This window comes from Lytechinus pictus, chromosome 13 (genome assembly GCF_037042905.1).
Source record: "Lytechinus pictus isolate F3 Inbred chromosome 13, Lp3.0, whole genome shotgun sequence".
NCBI classification, from domain to species: domain Eukaryota; kingdom Metazoa; phylum Echinodermata; class Echinoidea; order Temnopleuroida; family Toxopneustidae; genus Lytechinus; species Lytechinus pictus.
The window spans coordinates 1,457,631-1,478,819 of NC_087257.1; the positions used below are offsets into that span (position 1 = coordinate 1,457,631).

The 21,189-nt window shown below is 36.3% G+C and overlaps 1 protein-coding gene and 1 non-coding gene across 2 annotated transcripts; both read right to left on the reverse strand.

The window, feature by feature from the left end:
- Positions 1-8,693: 8,693 nt before the first annotated feature.
- Positions 8,694-20,960, reverse strand: LOC135156349 (uncharacterized). Its single transcript, XM_064108531.1, has 7 exons — positions 20,734-20,960; positions 18,249-18,421; positions 17,717-17,794; positions 14,412-14,580; positions 13,894-13,961; positions 13,017-13,145; positions 8,694-11,728 (listed from the first exon to the last, which is right to left on the reverse strand). The coding sequence occupies exons 3-7, from the start codon at positions 17,759-17,761 to the stop codon at positions 11,582-11,584; spliced, it is 558 nt and encodes a 185-aa protein (XP_063964601.1). The 5' UTR covers positions 17,762-17,794; positions 18,249-18,421; positions 20,734-20,960; the 3' UTR covers positions 8,694-11,581.
- TRNAA-AGC (transfer RNA alanine (anticodon AGC)) lies at positions 9,661-9,731 on the reverse strand. The gene has a single exon. It is a non-coding gene; the product is annotated as a tRNA-Ala (tRNA).
- Positions 20,961-21,189: the final 229 nt, after the last annotated feature.

The following is a 21,189-nucleotide window of genomic DNA, read 5'->3' on the forward strand; positions in this document are numbered from 1 at the left end:
CAATTCAAACAAGTAGCTTGCAGGCTGAAAAAAAAATCAATTTGAATAAAGTGTATAGAAAGTAATGTAATCATGAAAAAAATACACATAAAAAAAATGATATATACGAACTTAAGGTAAAAATGATGATGATAATAATAATAATAATAATAATAATGATAATAATAATAATAATAACAATAAGAGAAATAATAAAAACATTAAAATAATTCATTGACTTTCCCGCATTAAGTTTATAAGATGTGAAAAAGGGGGAAACAAAATAGCAAAGCTCGTGTGAAAGAACGAATTACAAATTGTTTCACGTGATATTTATACAACATTTAAAGAAGAATGACCCCTTAAAAGCAGTAAAATCAAAGATACAAAGGTGATAGTATTGAATTAACTTATGAACATTTGAGGTTAGTCATCAGGTCACTAATCAAATGAATAAAAATAGATGTTTTGTTTTTATATTTTTTACAATGTCCAAAGGTTAATGTTGAATATGTGTGATATCTTAACTCTTGGTCGCACAGACTGTCAATGGCTGGCTCCATATAGTGATATTGATTATAACTTTCAAGTCATTTTTAAAACTATTTTCTTACTTTCTTATTGCATGTTTTTACCACTCAATATTTCTTTGATGTTATTCATTGTTGCATTGTTGCAAGTATTTCATCCTCCTTGATCTAAAGCCCATTATTGTTAAAAGCTTTCTGAGAAATATGACCCATTTAATTTGTGTACTGCAAGCCCCAAACCATCATTAAGTCGCCCAAAATTTGAAGCTGAAATTGAAGTAAATTCAAAGGTAATTTTTTGTTTTATTGAACTTCAAAAAGCACACACTGGGCTTTTCTAATCGTGTATGATTAGATTTGAAAATTGATAAACAATAACCCACATGAGAACTTGATGGAATGTGGAAGAAATTTAGTGTAAGGAAAACAAGACTTGAAAAAGAGGTTCACTCGAGCATGAGATGTGCGCGCTTCTCTTCTAAGCATTTTTCTTCTACTTCTATGCATTCTTCTACTTCTAAGTAGTACCGTGCCTTCACCGCGTCCGGTCGGGCAATCGTGCAAGCCGACCATTCAAGAAAAGGGCCCCTTATAATTTTCACAAATTATGGGGTTAATAATTGGACTCTACATTCGTATATTAGGACTGGTAATTTTTATAAAGCGTCTGGAAAACTGGAACTTTCGGGAATTTAGGAACCTTTTTTCGGATTGTTGGGTGATTGCCCGACCGGAAGAGATTACCTGAAGTGGTAGGACATGTAGATGAAGAAGCTCATTTTCTACTATTTGAAGATCAAACTAGAACTTTAATTCGTCATGAGGACGAATTAGGTGATCTGTCTCTGATTTTCATGATCACAAATACAATCACCATGTTTATTGAGACCAATACGATAATCATATTGAATACTGAAATTTTATTACGAAAAGAACATGTTGAATACTCTTGAAAAGAGGGAAATGAGAAGTTTTGTGAAATAGGTGTAGGTGATACACATGGTACATGTTATATTAAAAGGGTTTTTAAACTATTTTATTGTGCAATATTTTAACTTATATACCTTGCAATGGTCATAAAGGACCATTTGTGAAATGTTGACAAGAAAAAAGAAAGAAAAAAAAATTATCATGTTCACCCCTGGGCTCTAACCCTAAGGACGCAAGTCTGATGCCTTACCAATTGAGCTACACTGTTTCCCATAGACGTTACACATAAGCAAATGAAGAGGATCTCAAATCCAATTTTGCAAGAGAAATACGGGCATGATCCCGGCATCTGATCGGAAAATGGAGACCACAATTTCGATAGCTTAGAATCTCAGCTACAACATACTCCTAGCTCAGAGAAAACCGACAAAAAGAAATGTAGATATGGCTCACGAAATAGAGGAATGTAAAATCCAGTTTTGAGAAAAAGTCATTTCCCATAGAGATTGCACACAAAATGAGCGAAAATGACATGCCTCTATAATTTGCCATTTTTCAGGATGATCCGTTCCTTTAAATGTAAATGTAGCCATCACATTAGAAAGAGTATGTCTTCAGCGCTACAACATATAAAAAACTGAGCGAAAATTGACCAATATAAAAAATGTGCATAACTATGATGACGTCATAAGTAGCAAAGTGGAAATTTTGAGTTCCGACGCCATTTTGATGACGTCAAGATGAAATTAAGGGTCAATTGTGGCATGAAATCATATCTCCCATCCATACTCTATTCGAATATGAAAAAAAAAATTGGGGGTAAACGGACTTCCTGAAGAGCTATAATACATTTTGTATAGGCATGTTTTTGCACATATATTTACCGTGTTTACACTTAATCGGCTTTTGGTTCAGAACCAAAAGCCGATGCATTTATCTTGCACTGCGTTTACACGCTGTTACAGCTCGCGGTTCAGAACCGCGAGCCGATGCAAAAACCTGAAATGATACGCATACCAACAATATACGTCATAATAAAGACAACGCTGGATCTGCCCCCCCCTGACGAGTCACAACCCATGCAAAGGACGTATCCGTGCCCCCCCCCTGACGAGCTTGAAGACCTTTTTTGTCCCCCCCCCCCCCTGACGAGCTTGAAAACCTGTTTTTTTTTGTGTGTGTGTTTTTTTTTTGCTTGTCATTTTTTTTTCTGGTTCGAAATGATATATTTGTGGTTGAAGAACTTTTTTTTTTTGGACGGTTTTGCCCCCCCCCCCCCTGTGGAAAATCCTAGGTACGCTACTGGCTAGATTTGTCTATGGCTGGATCCGTGCGCTTACAATTACGTCACAATGATAAGGAAAATGAAATGCGCACCAATTGCCGATGCAGAATCGGCTTTCTGTTTACACGTAGTAAAAAAGCCGATTCTGCATCGGCTAGCGGTTCAGAACCTTCTACTTTGGTGGTGCAAATTGCCGGTTCTAAACCGCGAGCCGATGCAAGTTAATCGCGTTTACACGCTATGAAAAAGCCGATGCTGCATCGGCTCGCGGTTCAGAACAGCGAGCCGATTCAAAAGCCGATTAAGTGTAAACACGGTAATTGTTGGTAATTGTCTGTGGTTCAAGCCCCCGAAGCTACCGCCATTTTGTTTAATCCATTAGAAGCTAAAATAAGCCCTCATTAATATTAATTTCGTACGATGCTCCCTCGTCAACTGTGGTTTTGTACGTGTATTAGACAATACGCACATCAGCGCAATGACAAAGGTCAACTTGGCAAATTCATTAATGTATTCATTTTGTTACGCGCTCGTGACGCGAAGGATTCAGCGAATCAAGCAAGCGCAAATCTGAGACGATACGTTGCGCTATATAAAGTATCGATATCACTTAAAAACAAAGCATTGTTTGTATTGCGTCTTATAGGCCTTTGCCAATTCCAAAAGGGAAGATGAAAAGAATAGATCAAGTCATGATTAGGTAAAGAGGTCTCTAGTGCTTTTGCCATCCCTAAATTGTCACATGTTAAGATATACAGCAATCTTAGTGTTTAACAAATGTAAAGAATCTCGACTCTAAATTATAGCCGGCAGAGGCCGCGGAAAGATCAAAGGGGGCTGTTGTACTGACCTAAAAGTTTTTTTTTTTGGGGGGGGGGCGGGGGCAAAACATGGATATTACAATTTGATGGTATTTTTCACTGGTTGAGACTATTGTTACTGAATAAAATAACTGTCACCACTTATAGAGTACATTTCTTGTTAGAAACAAATTTCGAGAAGCAAAAAAAAAATTCATGGATCCCCGTGCGTTCTTTTCTTCATCTGGCGTCCGTTTCATAATGAATTACAGCTATTTAAAAACATTGCTATTATTGTGATTACCGTGGTAACCTTGATTATGATTGGTTGGTTATACCATACTTGTAACTCATGATGAAACGGGCCCCAATTTATCATGTTTAATACGTTTCCTGTCCCCTTTATTCTCCAGCATTTCTTACTGTTTTTTTCTCCATTTAATCATTTTCCCACTCAAAATTCTTTTGTGCCGCCTTTCTCCTACATATGTAGAGCACATTTTCGAAAGGGGTTAGGTCCATTTTACATCAAACTTGATTTTTATGTCTGAATGTATAGATTTTTAGTAGCAATATAAGATGATTCCATAGAAAAGTTGAAATTCCTATTAAAAAGTGAACAAATATGGCAAAGAAAAATCACCTTTTTTTTTCAAAAGGGGTTAGGTCCATTTCAGTTTAGTTGCAAAAGGGGTTAGGTCCACACAGACTTTTTTAGGAAAATAATATCTACAAAAATATGAAGACAAGTAGATTTCTTTTTATACCCAATTTTATGTTCTCATGGTAGGGTATCATGAAAATTAAGTTTCGCATAAGAATATTGCAATATGGAAGAATTAAAAAAAACATATTATCTGGGAGTGGACCTAACCCCTTTTGCAACTAAACCCCTATACAGAACTCATTTGTCAAAGGTGTTAGGTCCATTTTTCATATATTTTATTGTTTTCTGTCTCTAAACCTCTAAATTTTCAGTCACTCTGATGATACCAAAGGACATTTGAAATTCAAATGAAAACGTGAATGGAAGTGGCCAAAAAAAATCACTTTTTTAATCAAAAGAGATTGGATTCACTTCAATTTACTTGCAAATGGGTTAGGTACACAATGATATTTTTTTTTAAGTATATAGAAAAAATTGAAGACAGGTAGATTTCTTTTATACCCAATTTTATGTTCACTGTTCACATGATAGAGTAGTACATCATGACAATTTAGTTTCTCATAAGAATATTGCAATAAGTGAGAATAAAAACTTGGTTTTTCTCGGAATGGTCCTAACCCCTTTTGCAACTAAACTCTTCATATATTTCCTTCTTCTTTTCCCACTTGTTATTTGTCTCCTGGTTTCCATAAATCTCGTCTTATTTCTCCTCCACCCCTTTTGTTCCTACTTCCTACATTCTAGCTCTCTTACCACCCCTCCCTCTCTCGATCTTCATCTCATTTTCAATTTTGCCAATTCCAAATCCCTTTCATTTTTATAGCTCTGTACAAATACTATATGAACTCAAATGAAAGACATAAAGGAATTCGCTGGTTAGTGATGAATTTTATTAATTAGCCATAAAAAAATCACATTATCAGAGGATTAAGCTTTACCTTTTTCTTAAGCGTATGTTAATACTTTGAACCAAAATAATTTTTTTGTATGCTGGGGCAGCGATCCTGGGGAGGGGGGGGGGGCACAGTTCCCCCTACTTCTTGAAGCACTGAAAAGTGCCTTTTTATGCAAGAAAAATGCCCCCTCACGAACGTGTACTGTGTCCCTTTCACCTGACGAGAACCTGTTTTAGGCGTTACCAAGTGCTCTTCCTTGTATGCAATTTTTTTACCAAAAAATGCCCCCCCCCCCGGAACGTGTTCTGTGCCCTTTCATCTGAGGGCCCGTTTCATGTGTTAAAGAGTGCCCCCTTGCCTTCTTGTAAGTGCCCTTTCTCGAATCACTGCCCCCTTTTACCCAAGAAAAGTGCTCCTAAAGAACTTGTTCTGTGCCCCTTTCACCTGAGAAGGACCCGTTTTATGGTCACCATGACGATTGCCCTTTGAAACAAGAAAACAATATTCTCATTTCGATAATATACTTATGAAGGAAATCCTTTGTGCATTGAGTTTAATAATTCATGAGTGGGGTATATAAGCAGTTTCGTACAGATGGAGGGGGGCTTGAAGGACTCTTGCCCCCCCAAAAAAAAAAAAAAAAAAATCACGACCAAGAAAAAAAAGAGAAAAGGAAAGAAAAGGGTGAAATATATCATTCTGAATATTTTAGATTTTCTTTTTTAAAATGTCAAAATTTTGCTCGCTCGCAACTTCTTAAAAATTTCATGTAATACAGCATTTTCCATATGCCCCCCCCCCCACTTTCAACTTCACTCCGCCGCTCCTATTTGTATGTTTATAGCTTCTCCTTTTGCAACCAGTTTTAATGAAAATCAACAAGAAATTTCATACGTCATGAATTTGGGGTTGTGATAATAATTTTTTTTTTGGTGAAAAATTGGACTTGGAAAAAAAAAACTTTTCCATCTTCATCAAATGGTTCCTAAGTCAGACTCTTCAATGTTGAATTGTTGGATTTCTTGAATGAAAACATCTGTTACACCAGTCCTGCAGATTGAAAAAATAGAGAAAGAAAATCAATGAATTTAAATTAAAATTGTTGTGATTTATGAAACTTAAATGTTTTTAGAAAAGTGAGACTATGTTTCTTCAACACATAACAGGAAATCTTACTTCTACTAATTATAAACTTGTATAGTCACGTATTGTATTACCGGACACTACTAGTATTATGATTCCGGACGCGCATATTACTGCGTTCGAAAACAATTTCGTACCGTAAGACTTCCGCAATTCAATTTCACAGAGCAATACATAGAACAGGATTGCAAAAACAAGGCAAAAAATCCAACTTTTACCTTATTTATCTCTAAAATGACAGAAAATGCTTAAAATATCAAATAACATAGTTTTGCATTAACAATTGATATATTTTCTAACGGAAATATGGGTCTGATCTGCCGAATTTCAATCTCGTCCGCTCCGTCGATCGAATGATGAGATGTGGTGTATTGTGGGTGATCGTCGGCGGCTAGTTCTCAAGGTACCCGTGCGCGAGGTTTACCGTGAGTATAGAGCCGTCGACGATCGGCAGCGCATCGATAGAACTTGATGAGCGTCACGATACGAACGAGCATAATATTGGAAAGTTCCATGAAACATGCAGCTAACAAGAAAAAATAAAATAAGTTAACAAACACGAATTTATTACCAACATCTGCTCAGAATCGATATAAAAACAGCAAACAAAAACTTAGAATTTATTCATGATATGATATAAGAAGAAAAAATCACACAAATTTGTTCTTACATCATTATAATCAAGAATATCTTTACCCGTCCGGCGCGCGTCCGGAATCATGATGTAATTTGTCACGCACGAAAATAACTGTTTTTCGTGGAGGGGTATGCGGCAAGTGCGATGCAAAGAAAATGGTTGGTAAATATAAAATAATTTTACCATATTCATAATTTTCAAATTTTCAAATAACATGCAGAGCAGCATGTTATTTCTAAGACCGAGTCTATATATTTATGAATAACAATAAGAGTTAAAATGGTGGGGGCTAAATGCAGAAGCCTGAAGTTATGCAAAATAAATTTGATATCTGAAACAAAGTGAGGACTGACACAATGACAGGCGTATCTTCATCCACACTCCGCTTCACAGTTTATTCCTGACTGAGTCTCGATCTACTGAAGACAGATGCAGATCTCCCTCTAGATCTAACGTTACAGTGTACAAAAAAAGCCTCATTCTTCTTGTTTTAATCAATCGTGGGTTGGTCCTTGTTGGAGGTGAACCAAAACCAGCCCGATTATCTCTCGATTCCCAGCCGGCTAGGAGCCCGTACAAAATACACTGCAAGCAACATACAGGCTTCTCTGGGCGACGATGACAATCTAACTTCAATTTCAAAGACCAAATTCTGCTTTCCTTTAACAGAAGAATGATAGCAAACTCTTTAATTTGTTAAAGAAATAACCTAAGATCACAAAATACAGTGTGAAATGTGTAAATAGTCCACTGAATTCATGTGGTTATATCAATTTATACGTACTCACCGGAGTGTTCGTAGGTCCATTTTGTGTGTGGAAAGAAGTTTCAGAATGAATAAATTAGATGACGTAATGAGGTCAAATGAATAATTATTTCTGTAACACGATACCACTAGTATCGATGACAAAGAATCAGGGAAATCGCGTATTAATGACGCTCTTAGCCAATGAAAAGGCCGGATTATGAATATCTTCATGCTCATGAATGTCAATGAGGGCTTATTTTTGTCTTCAAATGATCCTAATCTCATTTGTTTTGTGCTGATCCCCTTGTAAAAAAGTACTGCGGTAGTACTGCGGTACAAGTACCGCAGTACTACCGCAGTACAAGTACTGCGGTAGTACTCGTGGTAAATTGGTCGGTACTACTGCGGTAGTACCGCAGTACCTGTACTGCGGTAGTACCGCGGTACCTATACTGCGGTAGTACTGCAGTAGTACCGCAGTACAGGTACTGCGGTAGTACCGCAGTACCTGTACTGCGGTAGTACCGCGGTACCTATACTGCGGTAGTACCGCAGTAGTACTGCAGTAGTACCGCGGTACCTATACTGCGGTAGTACCGCAGTACAGGTACTGCGGTAGTACCGCGGTACCTGTACTGCGGTAGTACCGCGGTACCTGTACTGCGGTAGTACCGCGGTACCTGTACTGCGGTAGTACCGCGGTACCTGTACTGCGGTAGTACCGCGGTACCTGTACTGCGGTAGTACCGCAGTACCTGTACTGCGGTAGTACCGCGGTACCTATACTGCGGTAGTACCGCAGTAGTACCGCAGTACCTGTACTGCGGTAGTACCGCGGTACCTGTATTGCGGTAGTACCGCGGTACCTGTACTGCGGTAGTACCGCGGTACCTATACTGCGGTACTACCGCAGTAGTACCGCTGTACCTGTAAACCTGTACTGCGATAGTACTGCGATAGTACCGTGGTACCTGTACCATGGTACTACCCTGGTGCTACTGCGGTACTTGCACACCTTTATGAAAACGATCACAATTTCATTTAGCTTAATCACAGTAATAAGAAAATTACAAAAGTATTAATATTATAAAAAGTTTATTTTGAGATATGTATATATATATATATATATATATATGTTTTAACATCTGTAATCATGTACTTTCTTACTAACATGACTAAGTTTTGGCACACACAATGGCTAAATGGTTGGTTGAGGTAACGGGATTCCTGAAGTTTTAGCACACACAATGGCTGAATGGTTGGTTGAAGTAAAGGCAAGTTAAAGTTATATGCTTAATATTTTACATGATAAAAACTGTAGTGAAAATCATCTGTACTCGAGTTGCAACAAAAACAAAGATATCTAACATCTCTACTTTAGTACTTTTATAACAACTATGACTAACGAGTTTTAGGTTCACGCACAATGTTTGTGGTGAAGGCAAGTTGAGATTACGCTTCATATAAAAAGTCTATACAATTTCCAAGAACTGTTGAGTTGTAAAACACTGTCCACGTACTTGTATCAAAGTTGCAACAAAAACATAAATCTTCCAATCTTTGACAAGGTAAGTAAATAGAAGTAAAACATGACTATTTAAAACCATTAAAACTAAACACATGCATCATATATGTAGAAATTGCAGCAGATAATCTATCAATAATATCTCAAAACTGTAGTTAAAAACATCTCTACTGAGTTGCAACAAAAACATGTAGATATCTAACATCTCTACTTTAGTACTTTTTTATAACTACTATGACTAACGAGTTTTAGGTTCGAGCACAATGTTTATGGTAAAGGCAAGTTGAGATTACGCTTCATATAAAGTCTATAAAATTTTCAAGAACTGTTGAGTTGTAAAACACGTACTTGTATCCAAGTTGGAACAAAAACATACATCAATCAAGTTCCTTCCAATCTTTGACAAGTAACACGAATAATACAGTCAATTCAATCTTTATTTCCAAATAAAGATTGAATTGAGCGGAGAATTAAACTGACCATAAATATATATTATAGGTAATAAAGAGCAAAGAAAATGGGGTTCCATCGGGATTCGAACCCGAGACCTCCGGATTGCTAGCCCGGTGCTCTACCGACTGAGCTATGGACGGCCCTAGTCGATAATTCGTCCCATAAACCCCTTAACTTTCAATGCTCGTATGGTCAGAAGCTATAGAAACCTGACATAAACCCAAAGGATAGAATCAACTTTATAGGCCTATGCGAGGGATCACGGCGAAGTGATGCAGCTTTTTGAATATATAATTAACACGAATAATACAGTCAATTCAATCTTTATTTCCAAATAAAGATTGAATTGAGTGGAGAATTAAACTGAACATAAATATATATTATAGGTAATGAAGAGCAAAGAAAATCTTTGACAAGGTAAGTAAATAGAAGTAAAATATGATTATTTAAAATAATGAATCATAAATAAATAAATGAATCATATATGTAGAAATTGTAGCAGATAATCTATCAATAATATCTCAAAACTGTAGTTAAAAACATCTGTACTGAGTTGCAACAAAAACATGAAGATATCTAACATCTCTACTTTAGTACTTTTTTATAACTACTACAGATAATCTATCAATAATATAACAATATTTGTTACAGCACTTTATCAATGTGACCTTACACAACAAATAAGTAGGGTAAATATATTGTGTACACATATAGAAGACAATGCCTTTAAAATGTTTCATGAGCATACTTTGTTATTTGGCACAAGGCAAAGTTTTTAAAGGACGAGAGGAAATTTGCCACTTAAATAAATGGCGTCAAACGCATACACATTATCAAAGTTATTTTTCAGCACACAATGAATACATTTCAGCAATATCTTTGGCAAATAGAGTACGGAACAATCAGGAACATGAAATAATTTGGTATATTCCCGTCATTCAAAATCATAACAAAAGCAATTTTAATTCCATTCGCTTTTGTTTAAAGACCAGATTAACAATACCAAATGTCTCAAATTTTAATGCATGTTTGAGGCAATTTAGGTTCCCCATATAAATTTTGATGTCTTCCAAGAGACGTAGTTTCTTGTTAGTCTGATTTGATTCCATTCTTCAAGGTGAATTTGTGCTTTTATCCGTAGATCATATATAAATGCCATTTTTTGCACAAAAAAATCTCAAATTGTTTCCTTATCAGATCAAAATTTACTCAACAAGAAAGTTCTTGACACTTATTTGTTTAGAAGGGTGCCAACAAAGAACACTGATTGATGCGTGCGCACTGTCATTTGATATCCACATGCCAAAACATAAAATTTAATATATTAGTACCAGCTGGACGGAAAACACAATACATGCCTAGAATTGATGTGATGGCCCATGAAGAGCTTTTTATCAAAATAGCTTTAGAAACAGGTGAAATGTTAAAGATCATCAAGCGTTGGGATGCTACGCTACAGATCGCCATTTTGAACTAGGCTAGTTTGTGCGCAAGATGGCACTGTGTGTATGATAAACGATGCAGGAGCACCTTTAATATATCAGATAAGGATAATTCTGGCCCCTATTAAAACATTATTATTATTTTTTTTAATGTTGGTCTGTAGCAAGCATTATAGCAATGCCTGTGGTCTAAAACATATTCCAATCAACCAAAAAAATACACAGGAGCGACGGGCGATTCAGAAGTGCCAGAAACGTACCAAACATGGCATACTCGGATAGGTCGCATCATGATGATCATACTAAATTATATTTGGAACAGAATATGCATGTGCTTGTTAAGTCCTCTGATGCTGGCAGTGTTCGGCAGGCCCATGTTACTGACCTCGTCACTGAATGGTGCGAAGAATGTGGCAGGTCGCGCAAATTTGCCTCCTCTGGACAGTGAACAGGGGATAATTAGTAAGTAACAAGACTTAGCTCATTATTAATTAATTAGTCATCTTGACAAAGTGCTTCATTCGGTCTCATCTTGTGGTTCTTGGTTTAATTCTTTGGCTTGGTTTTCTTTGGCTTGGTTCTCTTTCGGTTGAGATCTACGTTTGGCCAACTTAATTTCGTTGCCAACTTTGTTCCGCATAACGATGCGGATTTCCGATGATGACACTCCTGGGAACTTTGACTTGACATGACCTGCAAAGGAACACGTAAAAAACAAAAAAAAAAAGATTATAGTCAAGGTAGGTAAATGAGAATCATAGCACGACTTGGGTGCCAATGGCCACTTGAAATTTTATTTGGCCACTAGAAATAAGAAAGAAGCTCTGTATTAGCCACAAACTTGTTAGGTTCTACAACACACAAGTCTATGATCAAATATATTTAATGTGTTATGTTCACCTGTAAATAAAAAGCTAAGCACTAGCCCTGCATAGATTGGGCAGTGATATCTTTTTATAATAAGTAGGCTGATACGGGCTATTCCAGAGTCAAAGACATTACAAATATGAACTAGATGGATCTTCGATTGCGAACTATAAAAAATCCTGCTTCCGCTATCGCACAATTTAAAGGATGTAACTTGTACTTTGAATACAAAGCTATGAACAAGTTTATACACTACAAGTTTACAAACATTTGGCTCATCAAATGTTCAGCTATTTCATAAAATGTGTACCATCAGGATCCATTACATAATTTGCCCAAATATGTAATGTCCATGATGGCACACATTTTCCACTATAAACGAACAATGAATGAAGAAAATATTATCAAATCAAAATTGCTGGTAGCTTTGTAATCTGAGTAAAAATTACATAATGGACGGGTACATCTGTCAGAAGTGATCATGATATTGGGAAACCCTGTTATAACGAGCTCGCTTATAATGAAGTACAGGTAACCCTGTTTTAACAAGGTGGTCGGGACCATCAAATTTACCTCGTTATATTAAGCGGTACTTCGTTATAAACGGCAGATTTAATAATACATATAAAACACAGATTTACGATCGGGACCAAAGGATTCCCCTCGTTATAAGCGAGTTCGTTATAACGGGGTTTCCCTGTACCGCTTATAACGAGGAGAATCCTTTGGTCCCAATTGTAAATGTGTTTCTATATGTGTTATTGAATCTGCCGTTTATAACGAGATACCGCTTATGACAAGGTAAAATCGATGGTCCCAAACACCTCGTTATAAGGGGCCGAGATTTCTTGTGGGGGGGGGGGGGTGCGGGCTATAGACTAACCTGGCCTGGTGAGGACTAAATACTGTTAACAATATTGACAGTACACACTTAATGCAACAAATAAATGTTTCTGAAATATTTTGCCGATTTGCAAGCTCGAACCATCATATAATTAGAAATTGTTATCTTGTATACGAGCAGTAATCAATGTTAATCATGGTTATGTACAAATTTTCTTTTTGAATCTGGGCCACTTAGTCGAACTAAAATATTTATACATGAAGTAATTACCTGTGGTCGTGCTGATGATGGCGAGGATTGGGTGGAGGACTGGGTGGAGGAACGAGCGGGCGAGGAACGAGCGGGCGAGGATGATGTAGATGACCCTCCTGATGGACAGTGCATCTCTTCATGATCAGCCTGCCAATGAAAACGAAAATCCATATTTCATACCATCAAATATTTACCAAGATTTTACTGCAAAGTAGGTCAAGCAATCAAAGGAAACAAAAGCAAACAGAAAATAGCAAATAGCATAAGAGATTTGCATGCATGTTTCCTCCTCTAAAAAATGACTTCTAAATATTTACTAATTCCCACTGATTCAGTTTTCATAGACCTATACAATATAACGATCCATCCAGAGTAATTCATCATAAACACAAATGCACGCTGGCCTGGAATCGCTTTGCCTAAAGGAGTGATCACACAGTCATGACTATACCCACAAATGCTGTACACATTTGCCTGCGGTATTAACCTGTACGATCGTAGTTCGCCATGTATCGACCATACCTACATATGCTCAATGCATACTGTATGCATATTTGCGAATGCCACAAGAATGCAGTGAGACAGCAGTAAATATGCGATACTCTTCCATCAAGAAAGAAGAACCAGTACGAGGGTTACACACTTGGTACAATTGCAGTAAGAATGTCATAGGTATTGTCCACCATTCTTACTGCAATCATACTGAGTTCGCAAGACATCGTACTGGTTCTTCTCCATTCTTGATGGAAGTGTTATCGGATTCTTACTGCTTTCTCATGGCATTGGCAAATATGTGAACAGTAGACATAGAGCACTGGTTCGTACCACATGCATACAGCAAATTCGTGGGTATAGTCATGTCCAGTGTGACCACCCCTTAAGATTCACAACATACCTTGAGTCTCGACATCTCCTCCATATCCACTATGAACCCTTTAAAGGTTTCGATGAATTTAGGCACTCCTTGAACAAAAACAAAATAACATAGATATTTATTCATACCACTAAAAATTGAACTATTTAAAACTATGAAGGTATTATATGAAGAAAAATTTGCCAAACCGAAGCTGAATACTCTAGAATGGAGAAGAGAGCTGGAGATTTAATACAAACATAAGATCATGACACAGATAAAAAAAAGTAGAAAACTTCTTTGAGAGATTGGGATACCTCAGAAAAAGAAGCCACTCCATGAATTTCACAAAGTTCAGAAGGCTTATACAGAGTTGTTAACATATGGAACAAGTCCCCTCATTCCAACTTTTTTTTTTACCAACTATTCAACATGAATTATTTAAATGGGCTCAAAAGGGCACCATAAACTAAAGGTTTGTTTAACGAATATGTGAGGTATATGACTATGAGGTATTGTCCAAGCATTTGAATACTAAATAATGGGAGGAAATACTGTACCTTGCAAAAACAACAGCTGTTGCTGTATCTTTTCCCTAACTGCCTTCTCCTTAGTCAGCTTCACCTGCAGATCCTCAGTCTCTCTCCTTGATTTCTCCAACTGCTTTTTCAGGTCAATTATCTCACCACTTGTTCCACTTCCCGTTGCCGTACGTCCATTTGATTTTTTCTGTCAGAATGATAACAAATCGGACACTAGTTAAAAAGTATGGTTTATGAATGTGAACCAGCGCAATTACCTCGTCATAACAGGATTTAGTTAATTTTGACCAATAACAAGGTTTCACTGTGAATTAGGATTTGTAAGATTTTACATGGCAATTAGCATACTTATCTAACTAAATATATTGACTTTGTACATTTATAATGTTTAATTACTTAGCTAAATATGTTCAATGAAAATTTTAAAGGATTCATTCAAATGTGTTAAAATTGTAGCAATCAATAGGAGGGCAAGTCCAAGATAAGGTCCCCTGAGAAGACAAAATTTCATCTTTGCTCAACATTGAAATGTTTGGTGTCATTTTGAAGCATGATAGTTGAAATTTAAAATTCTGTGAAGGAATAAATTGTATCATGCAAATTTATGCAAATTTCAGTGACTTAATTTGCATAAATTAGAAATGCTGTGTTACGTATGGGACAAATATAAAAAATCATTATTATTTAAAGAGGAAGATCAGTAGTGGGCGAGAGGGCGTTGGAACCATTTAACTATTTTGGGAGCTGGAATGAAAATAACTAAAAATACTGAAGTAAGATCATTAATTTTAAACAAATGTCACGTTTATTTGATCAAAATCGGTTCAGAAATGGCTGAAATATCAAAGAAAACAGATATTTACTTTTGTACGTGGCCCACGTACAAAAGTCGATAACGGCCGTGTGTATTGATATTTGAATTTTACGAACGAATTTTCGCTCTTCGATGGATACAAGATCAACCTTTTTTCATTCATAAAATCACACAGAAGTAAAATTAGGTGTCCAAAATTCCACGATAGTTCTTTAATGATGTTTTCTTTATATAAATACCCATTAACCTGATTTCAAATACATTTCGAGTTCCTAAACCACTACTGATCTACACCTTTAAAGGAACACAATTGAAATTTTATTAATATGTGGACCTAAGAGGTTCATCATCTATTTTAATTTGGTATGAAAATTTATGCACGACGCAATTAATTATGCAAATTAGGTCGCGTCCTATCAGCGATTGTCCCATACGTAACAAATTGAGGACATTTTTTTAGTTTATTTCTGAATTTGTAAAAGTTATTGCAGTGCTATTCTGGGAAGTTCTAATTTATTGTGTTAAGAAGTTAGATACTGGTTAGAAAGAAAAGAAATAACAATTAGACCCATTTTTAATTAGCAAATGAAATAATGTTACGTATGTGACAATGTGTTACGTATGGGACATCCCCATATATATTGCATGCGAATGTACATGCAGCAGGCATCAATAGTTTCTCAGTACATGAATGGTCAATGAGCCTGCAGCATGCATCCCAATCTTGCAGCCACTGTCTTGAGACAATACTAGACTGCTGCATTCTAAATGGGGAGAGGTAGGTAAAATAAATCAGCATGAAATGTGTAAAATATATTAATTTAGGTAGAGCATAATCCATACAGAAGTCATCACTTCATTTGAGAACAATCTGAATATGAAGGAGCACATTTGTTCTTCAAGAAATGCAACAACATTAAGCCATCCAGAAGAACCTGATTCAGATTGAAAGAATGCTATAATTTGATTAAAAAATACCCTCTTATTTATTAATTTGTAAGAAAGGTGAAAATATATGACAATCAGACAGTTGCCATTACTGTCAGCCTCGGAATCATGAGGAAGAAAACAAGTCTTGCAAAACAAAGTTCAGCTTTGCTAATGAACCAGAGACAGATTTTTTTTTTTTACCTCCACCAGTTACTACCAATCAAGAAATTCACATCTTTACAGAGGAAAGTGTAGCTACTGAGTAAGATAAATACAGTGAAGAGGGATAACAAAAAACAAAAAAGAACAAATTTTACAAAAATTATGTGATGATGCAGAAGATGCCCATAAAAAATAGCCTTTCAGAAAAGTTTTGTTAGAAACTGTGACAACATCAAGAATTTTAACTGTGTATTATTTCATATTGTGGCCCCCCTGTTCAAGATTAAATCTACAGGTAGTAAAGATGTATTTGATAAAAGCAAGGGTGTGTATGCTTTCATTTTAGAAATCATGCAACTGTTTCATGGCATTTCATATTTAGGGAAAATACACTAATATAGACCAAGAACGGTGCACGGTGGTTCATTATATTCGCACAGAATGATCATACTTGTTTGTAGATCTATAGCTGGTATTACTCAAGTGGTTCTTCTTGAACAATAGAAAAGGCATTTTCACACAGTTTAATTATACAACTTAAAAGCCCAGTGAATGTATAAAAATTGCCCCCACCCCCAAATAAAAAAAACAAAAAAATATCATCAAAACTTCTATAATAATTAGCACTAGTAAATACATGTTCAAATCAGTTAGTGGTTGATTAGCAGCATGCCCGTATGAAACAAAATAGATAAAAATGAAAAATATAATCAAATATGATTATGGTTGTAAATTTTATTGGAATTTCATTTTCCTGACAATTTGCAAACAAATCTGATTAATTACAGCTTATTTCACTTTGGTAACCAGACCAAAAATCCAATATACGCTTTCCACACACTAAACGAATAGGGGAAAAAATGTCCCATACGTAACACGTCATATCTGTCTTTAATCAGAGCCTGTACTTAGAGCTTTCTGCCTTTTTACATGAAATTTATCCTTGGTAAACTTGAGTGCTGTGACTTTTATCACAGTGAGTTTCAAGGTTTTAAATGAAATACTTTCTGAGCAATTTCAACTTGAAAAAGAAATTAAAAAAATCTCTTTTCTTCTGGTCCCATACGTAACAGCACACATTTTCTCTTCTAAAATCTCATTGTCAAGGTCATTTCTCACAATTTTTTACATGAATACACTTCTCCTGGATATCAATCACCATGGTTAAATTCAATGCAATCAAAGTTCCTTTACACCATTTTTCTGGAAATAAAAGCCTCTGAAATGTCCCATACGTAACACGCGCGTTATCTTGGACTTGCCCAGGACTGAGCATTTAGTTAATTGTCATATAACAGTGATTTTAGGACACTTTGCATATGTGAACAAACTTATAGCTTACTATGCATCAACAGGTACCTTAGATTAATCACGCTTGCAAGTTGCAATTCCAAGGTGTTTAAATAGCTGCACATACCGTTTCATTGGCACCAAACATTTGCTTCCTGAGATCCCTGGCCATCTCATTGCACTGTGAAATTTTTTATTTTGATTTCTGAAAAAGGAAAAGATAGAAGTAAAAACAATTTTATGATTTTTTTTAAATAGTACTGTTTAGCATCTTGGGAATTGTCTAGGCACACAAGTTACACAACCATTGGCGATTGCAGTTACTTCATGAAGAAAAATTTAGCAATATGTAGACGCTTAGAACCATCTGTATTAAGCACCCAAGAAATTTAAAAAAAGAGCAAAAACATGTTTCTACAAATTGAAAACAAATATCCCTCCTTATACATTTTAACCAGAACATTTGTTTATAAATATGATTGAGCTGCATAATATTGAAACAAAGCCAACAATGTTATTTCTGTAAACTGTAAAGGATTTATTGACTATGTTTGTTGATGAGTTTGTAAATGATAACTGGATAGAAAGATTTTGTTAATCTGTCAGTCATCAAAAATTACTTCCAGTGTTGGGATATCATATGACACATGTACACACACCTTTGTTTCTTTTGGTTGAGGCTCCTCATCATCCGTCTCCAACTCCGAAGATGAATACATGTATGTGCGTGTTGGTTTCTTCTTTCTCTTCCCTCTCCCAGTTTCCTTATCAGTCTCCATTGATTGCCCGTCACACATCTTGTTCCTTTTTCTGATGAGATTATCCTTGGATCCTTTAAACAATTTTGAAACAAATTAAAAAATTAACTATACAATTTCAAACAAACTCACTTGGAGCTTTCCCACTCCTCATTTGGTTTGGTTTATGGAAATAATTAATACAAAAATCACTTTTCAAATAACTCCATAATCATGATAATTGCTTTAACATATCAGGGAGACCCCGAAAATTTTTTTTAACAGGCTAGGGCACTTCTAAAAAATAATCATGCACATAATCATGTTTATGTCAGATTGTCAATTTCTAGTACCTACCTCATCATTCATGCAGCTCGTCAGCGCCACACATACAGACATAACTCTGGGGCGATCCGAATCCACTCAAAAGTGAACAAAAAACTAAAAAAGTTCACATTTGTGCAGTTGGCCACGGGAGGGAAGTCTCGGAAGCCATTAAATGACTGAATTTGTGCCGAATGGAGGGGGAAATCCGATTCTTTTATGGAGGCACAGCAAAGCTAGCATATTGCGTCATATTTTGGTGGTAATTAAGTATTGCATGATTTTATTATTTTAAAGCTGAATTCAGCTGCACAAATGTGAACTTTTTTTGTTCACTTTTGAGTGGATTCGGATCGCCACGCGCAGCGTGGCAATCCTCGGAGTTAACAGACATGTAACTCCGGGGATCGCTAGCGCGACAGCGCTAGTGATCCGGAGCCAAAAATGTCTAATGGGAGTAATGCGCAGCGAAAAACTGCTTTAAAATAATTTTAAAAAAAAAAAAATCTGCTAGCGATGCCCGGAGTTAAATAACAGACATGTTGATAATGCATGTGAGGCTTGGTCTTGGAAATTTACTAGTAGGCCTACTACGTGATCATGTGGTCAGTGCCACTGTTTACATCGCACTCACTGCAATATACCAACATCATGGCAATGTACGAACATCAGAACATAAATCACAGACAATGTTTATAATATAGAAGAGTAGCTAGTAGAACATTCAAATACAAAGTCAAATTCAGTTAACAAAAATAACGGTAAAGCCTAAAGGTCTACAATTGCACACCCCCCTGGCATTTCAAAAGTGTATGGCCGATTGAGATGAAATTTGCACAAATTGATGCTCTAATAATGATTAATACATTACGATATCGGCATCGACATCCAATGCGATCGCAATGGAGAGTAGTTGTTGCCTCCGATCGTACAACCAATTGTGATCAATCCCAAACAATAATAACGCTGATCATAACATGTGATAAACTTTTTTCCATTATGAATATAAATTATAAGGGAAAAAATAACAGAAAAAAATGTAAAAAGTCTTGTTAATGTTATCACACTCACAGCGTTATAATTGTTTGTGATCCATCACAATTGGTTGTACGATCGGAGGCAACAACTACTCTCCATCGGCATCGCAATCGCAGCCATTGCCATGTTGACACCGATAAGGCGATATCGTGAGTTCCCGCCTTCGAATTTCTTTGAAATTTTTGTCACATATCAATCATTATTAGTTAGAGCATCAATTTGTGCAAATTTCAATCGGCCAAATATTTGTTGAAATGCCAGGGGGGTGTGCAATTGTAGACCTTTTTTTACCAAAATAACAATTTGAATCAATATAGATCTAGGCCTAATTAATAGTACATTGACTGTAATACTGGTAGTGGTACAAGTCAATGGACCATGTCAATTGACTGTTAACCCATCAGTGCCTAAGGCTAAGCCCCGCATATTTGTGGGATGGTAGTGATATTTTAACGAATAATGGCCAACAAAATTTACGACAAATACGAGTTGCCAATTTGTAGAGGAAAACAATGATCAATTTGGCCTTTAGGCTTTAAATAGCTCTCGTCCTTGATGGGTTAATGAGTCACAAGTAGATATCTAGGCCCCCTACTAACATACACAAGGTGTTTTACACATATGACAAGAATATATAGGATTAGGAATGGTGGCAGTGAGTGAGCATGTCAACAATAATGTTACATTCCCATGGCCATGCACACGTTTGTCTTCGGCTTCGCAGACGCAGTTTCTTTTTGGAAGGTACTTAAGTTTAGATCTATTTGAAAGTCGATTTGAACTTGAAGAAAAATATGTAGGGGCCTAGGCCTACGACTACGTTAAATTCTTTAGACTTAAATATTGTATGACATCAGATGTGTTCATTATGAGATTGTGCAGCCGATCATATAATTTTCAATTTGATTTTATGCAGAGAATATGTATTTTTGACATTATTCGTTGACATGTACGTCATTGTAAATATGTATGACCACAATTATCGTATAGTAATGCATGCATGATGCATGGGACTGAGTTGCATGGGTACACCGTACGGACTTACTATTTACAGCCAACACTGTTGCTCGATACTTCTCCGTTTTGCTGCCACTGACCCACATAACTTCAACAGCTTGATCGACATAGCTTTCAGGATCCACATCCTTGTCCGTGTCTAATATCCAAGAAAATGGTCCAATTTCGACGCTGTCATCGCTTTCAAATTCAAAAAGACAGAAGAACTCGTCTGAAGCTGGTGGCGGCATAGTGAAGCTGAGATCGATCTTGAATGAAAAATAGACGATCGCGCGCGCCTTTCTACGATCCAATAAAAAAGGTGCACGCGCGTCACGTGATTTTTCGAGATACGCGCATGCGTCCTTCAGGTGATCACGATTGTCAAACAATCGCGTACATATTACATCGCATGATTTTACTGTTCAATGTCCATATTGCATGTAAAGATTAATTAGCCTATATAAATTTGTGTACAAATCCTGTGGGAATTGTTTTTTTTCGC

What these genes read in the sequence shown, in the direction of transcription:
- LOC135156349 (XM_064108531.1), bottom strand. Translation starts at nt 17,761, where the DNA reads ATGGCCAGGGATCTCAGGAAGCAAATGTTTGGTGCCAATGAAACG. An exon ending in TGTTTGGTGCCAATGAAACG is followed by an intron (nt 14,581 to 17,716) that starts GTATGTGCAGCT and finishes TCATTCTGACAG; the next exon opens with AAAAAATCAAATGGACGTAC. An exon ending in AGGAGATGTCGAGACTCAAG is followed by an intron (nt 13,146 to 13,893) that starts GTATGTTGTGAA and finishes TTTCATTGGCAG; the next exon opens with GCTGATCATGAAGAGATGCA.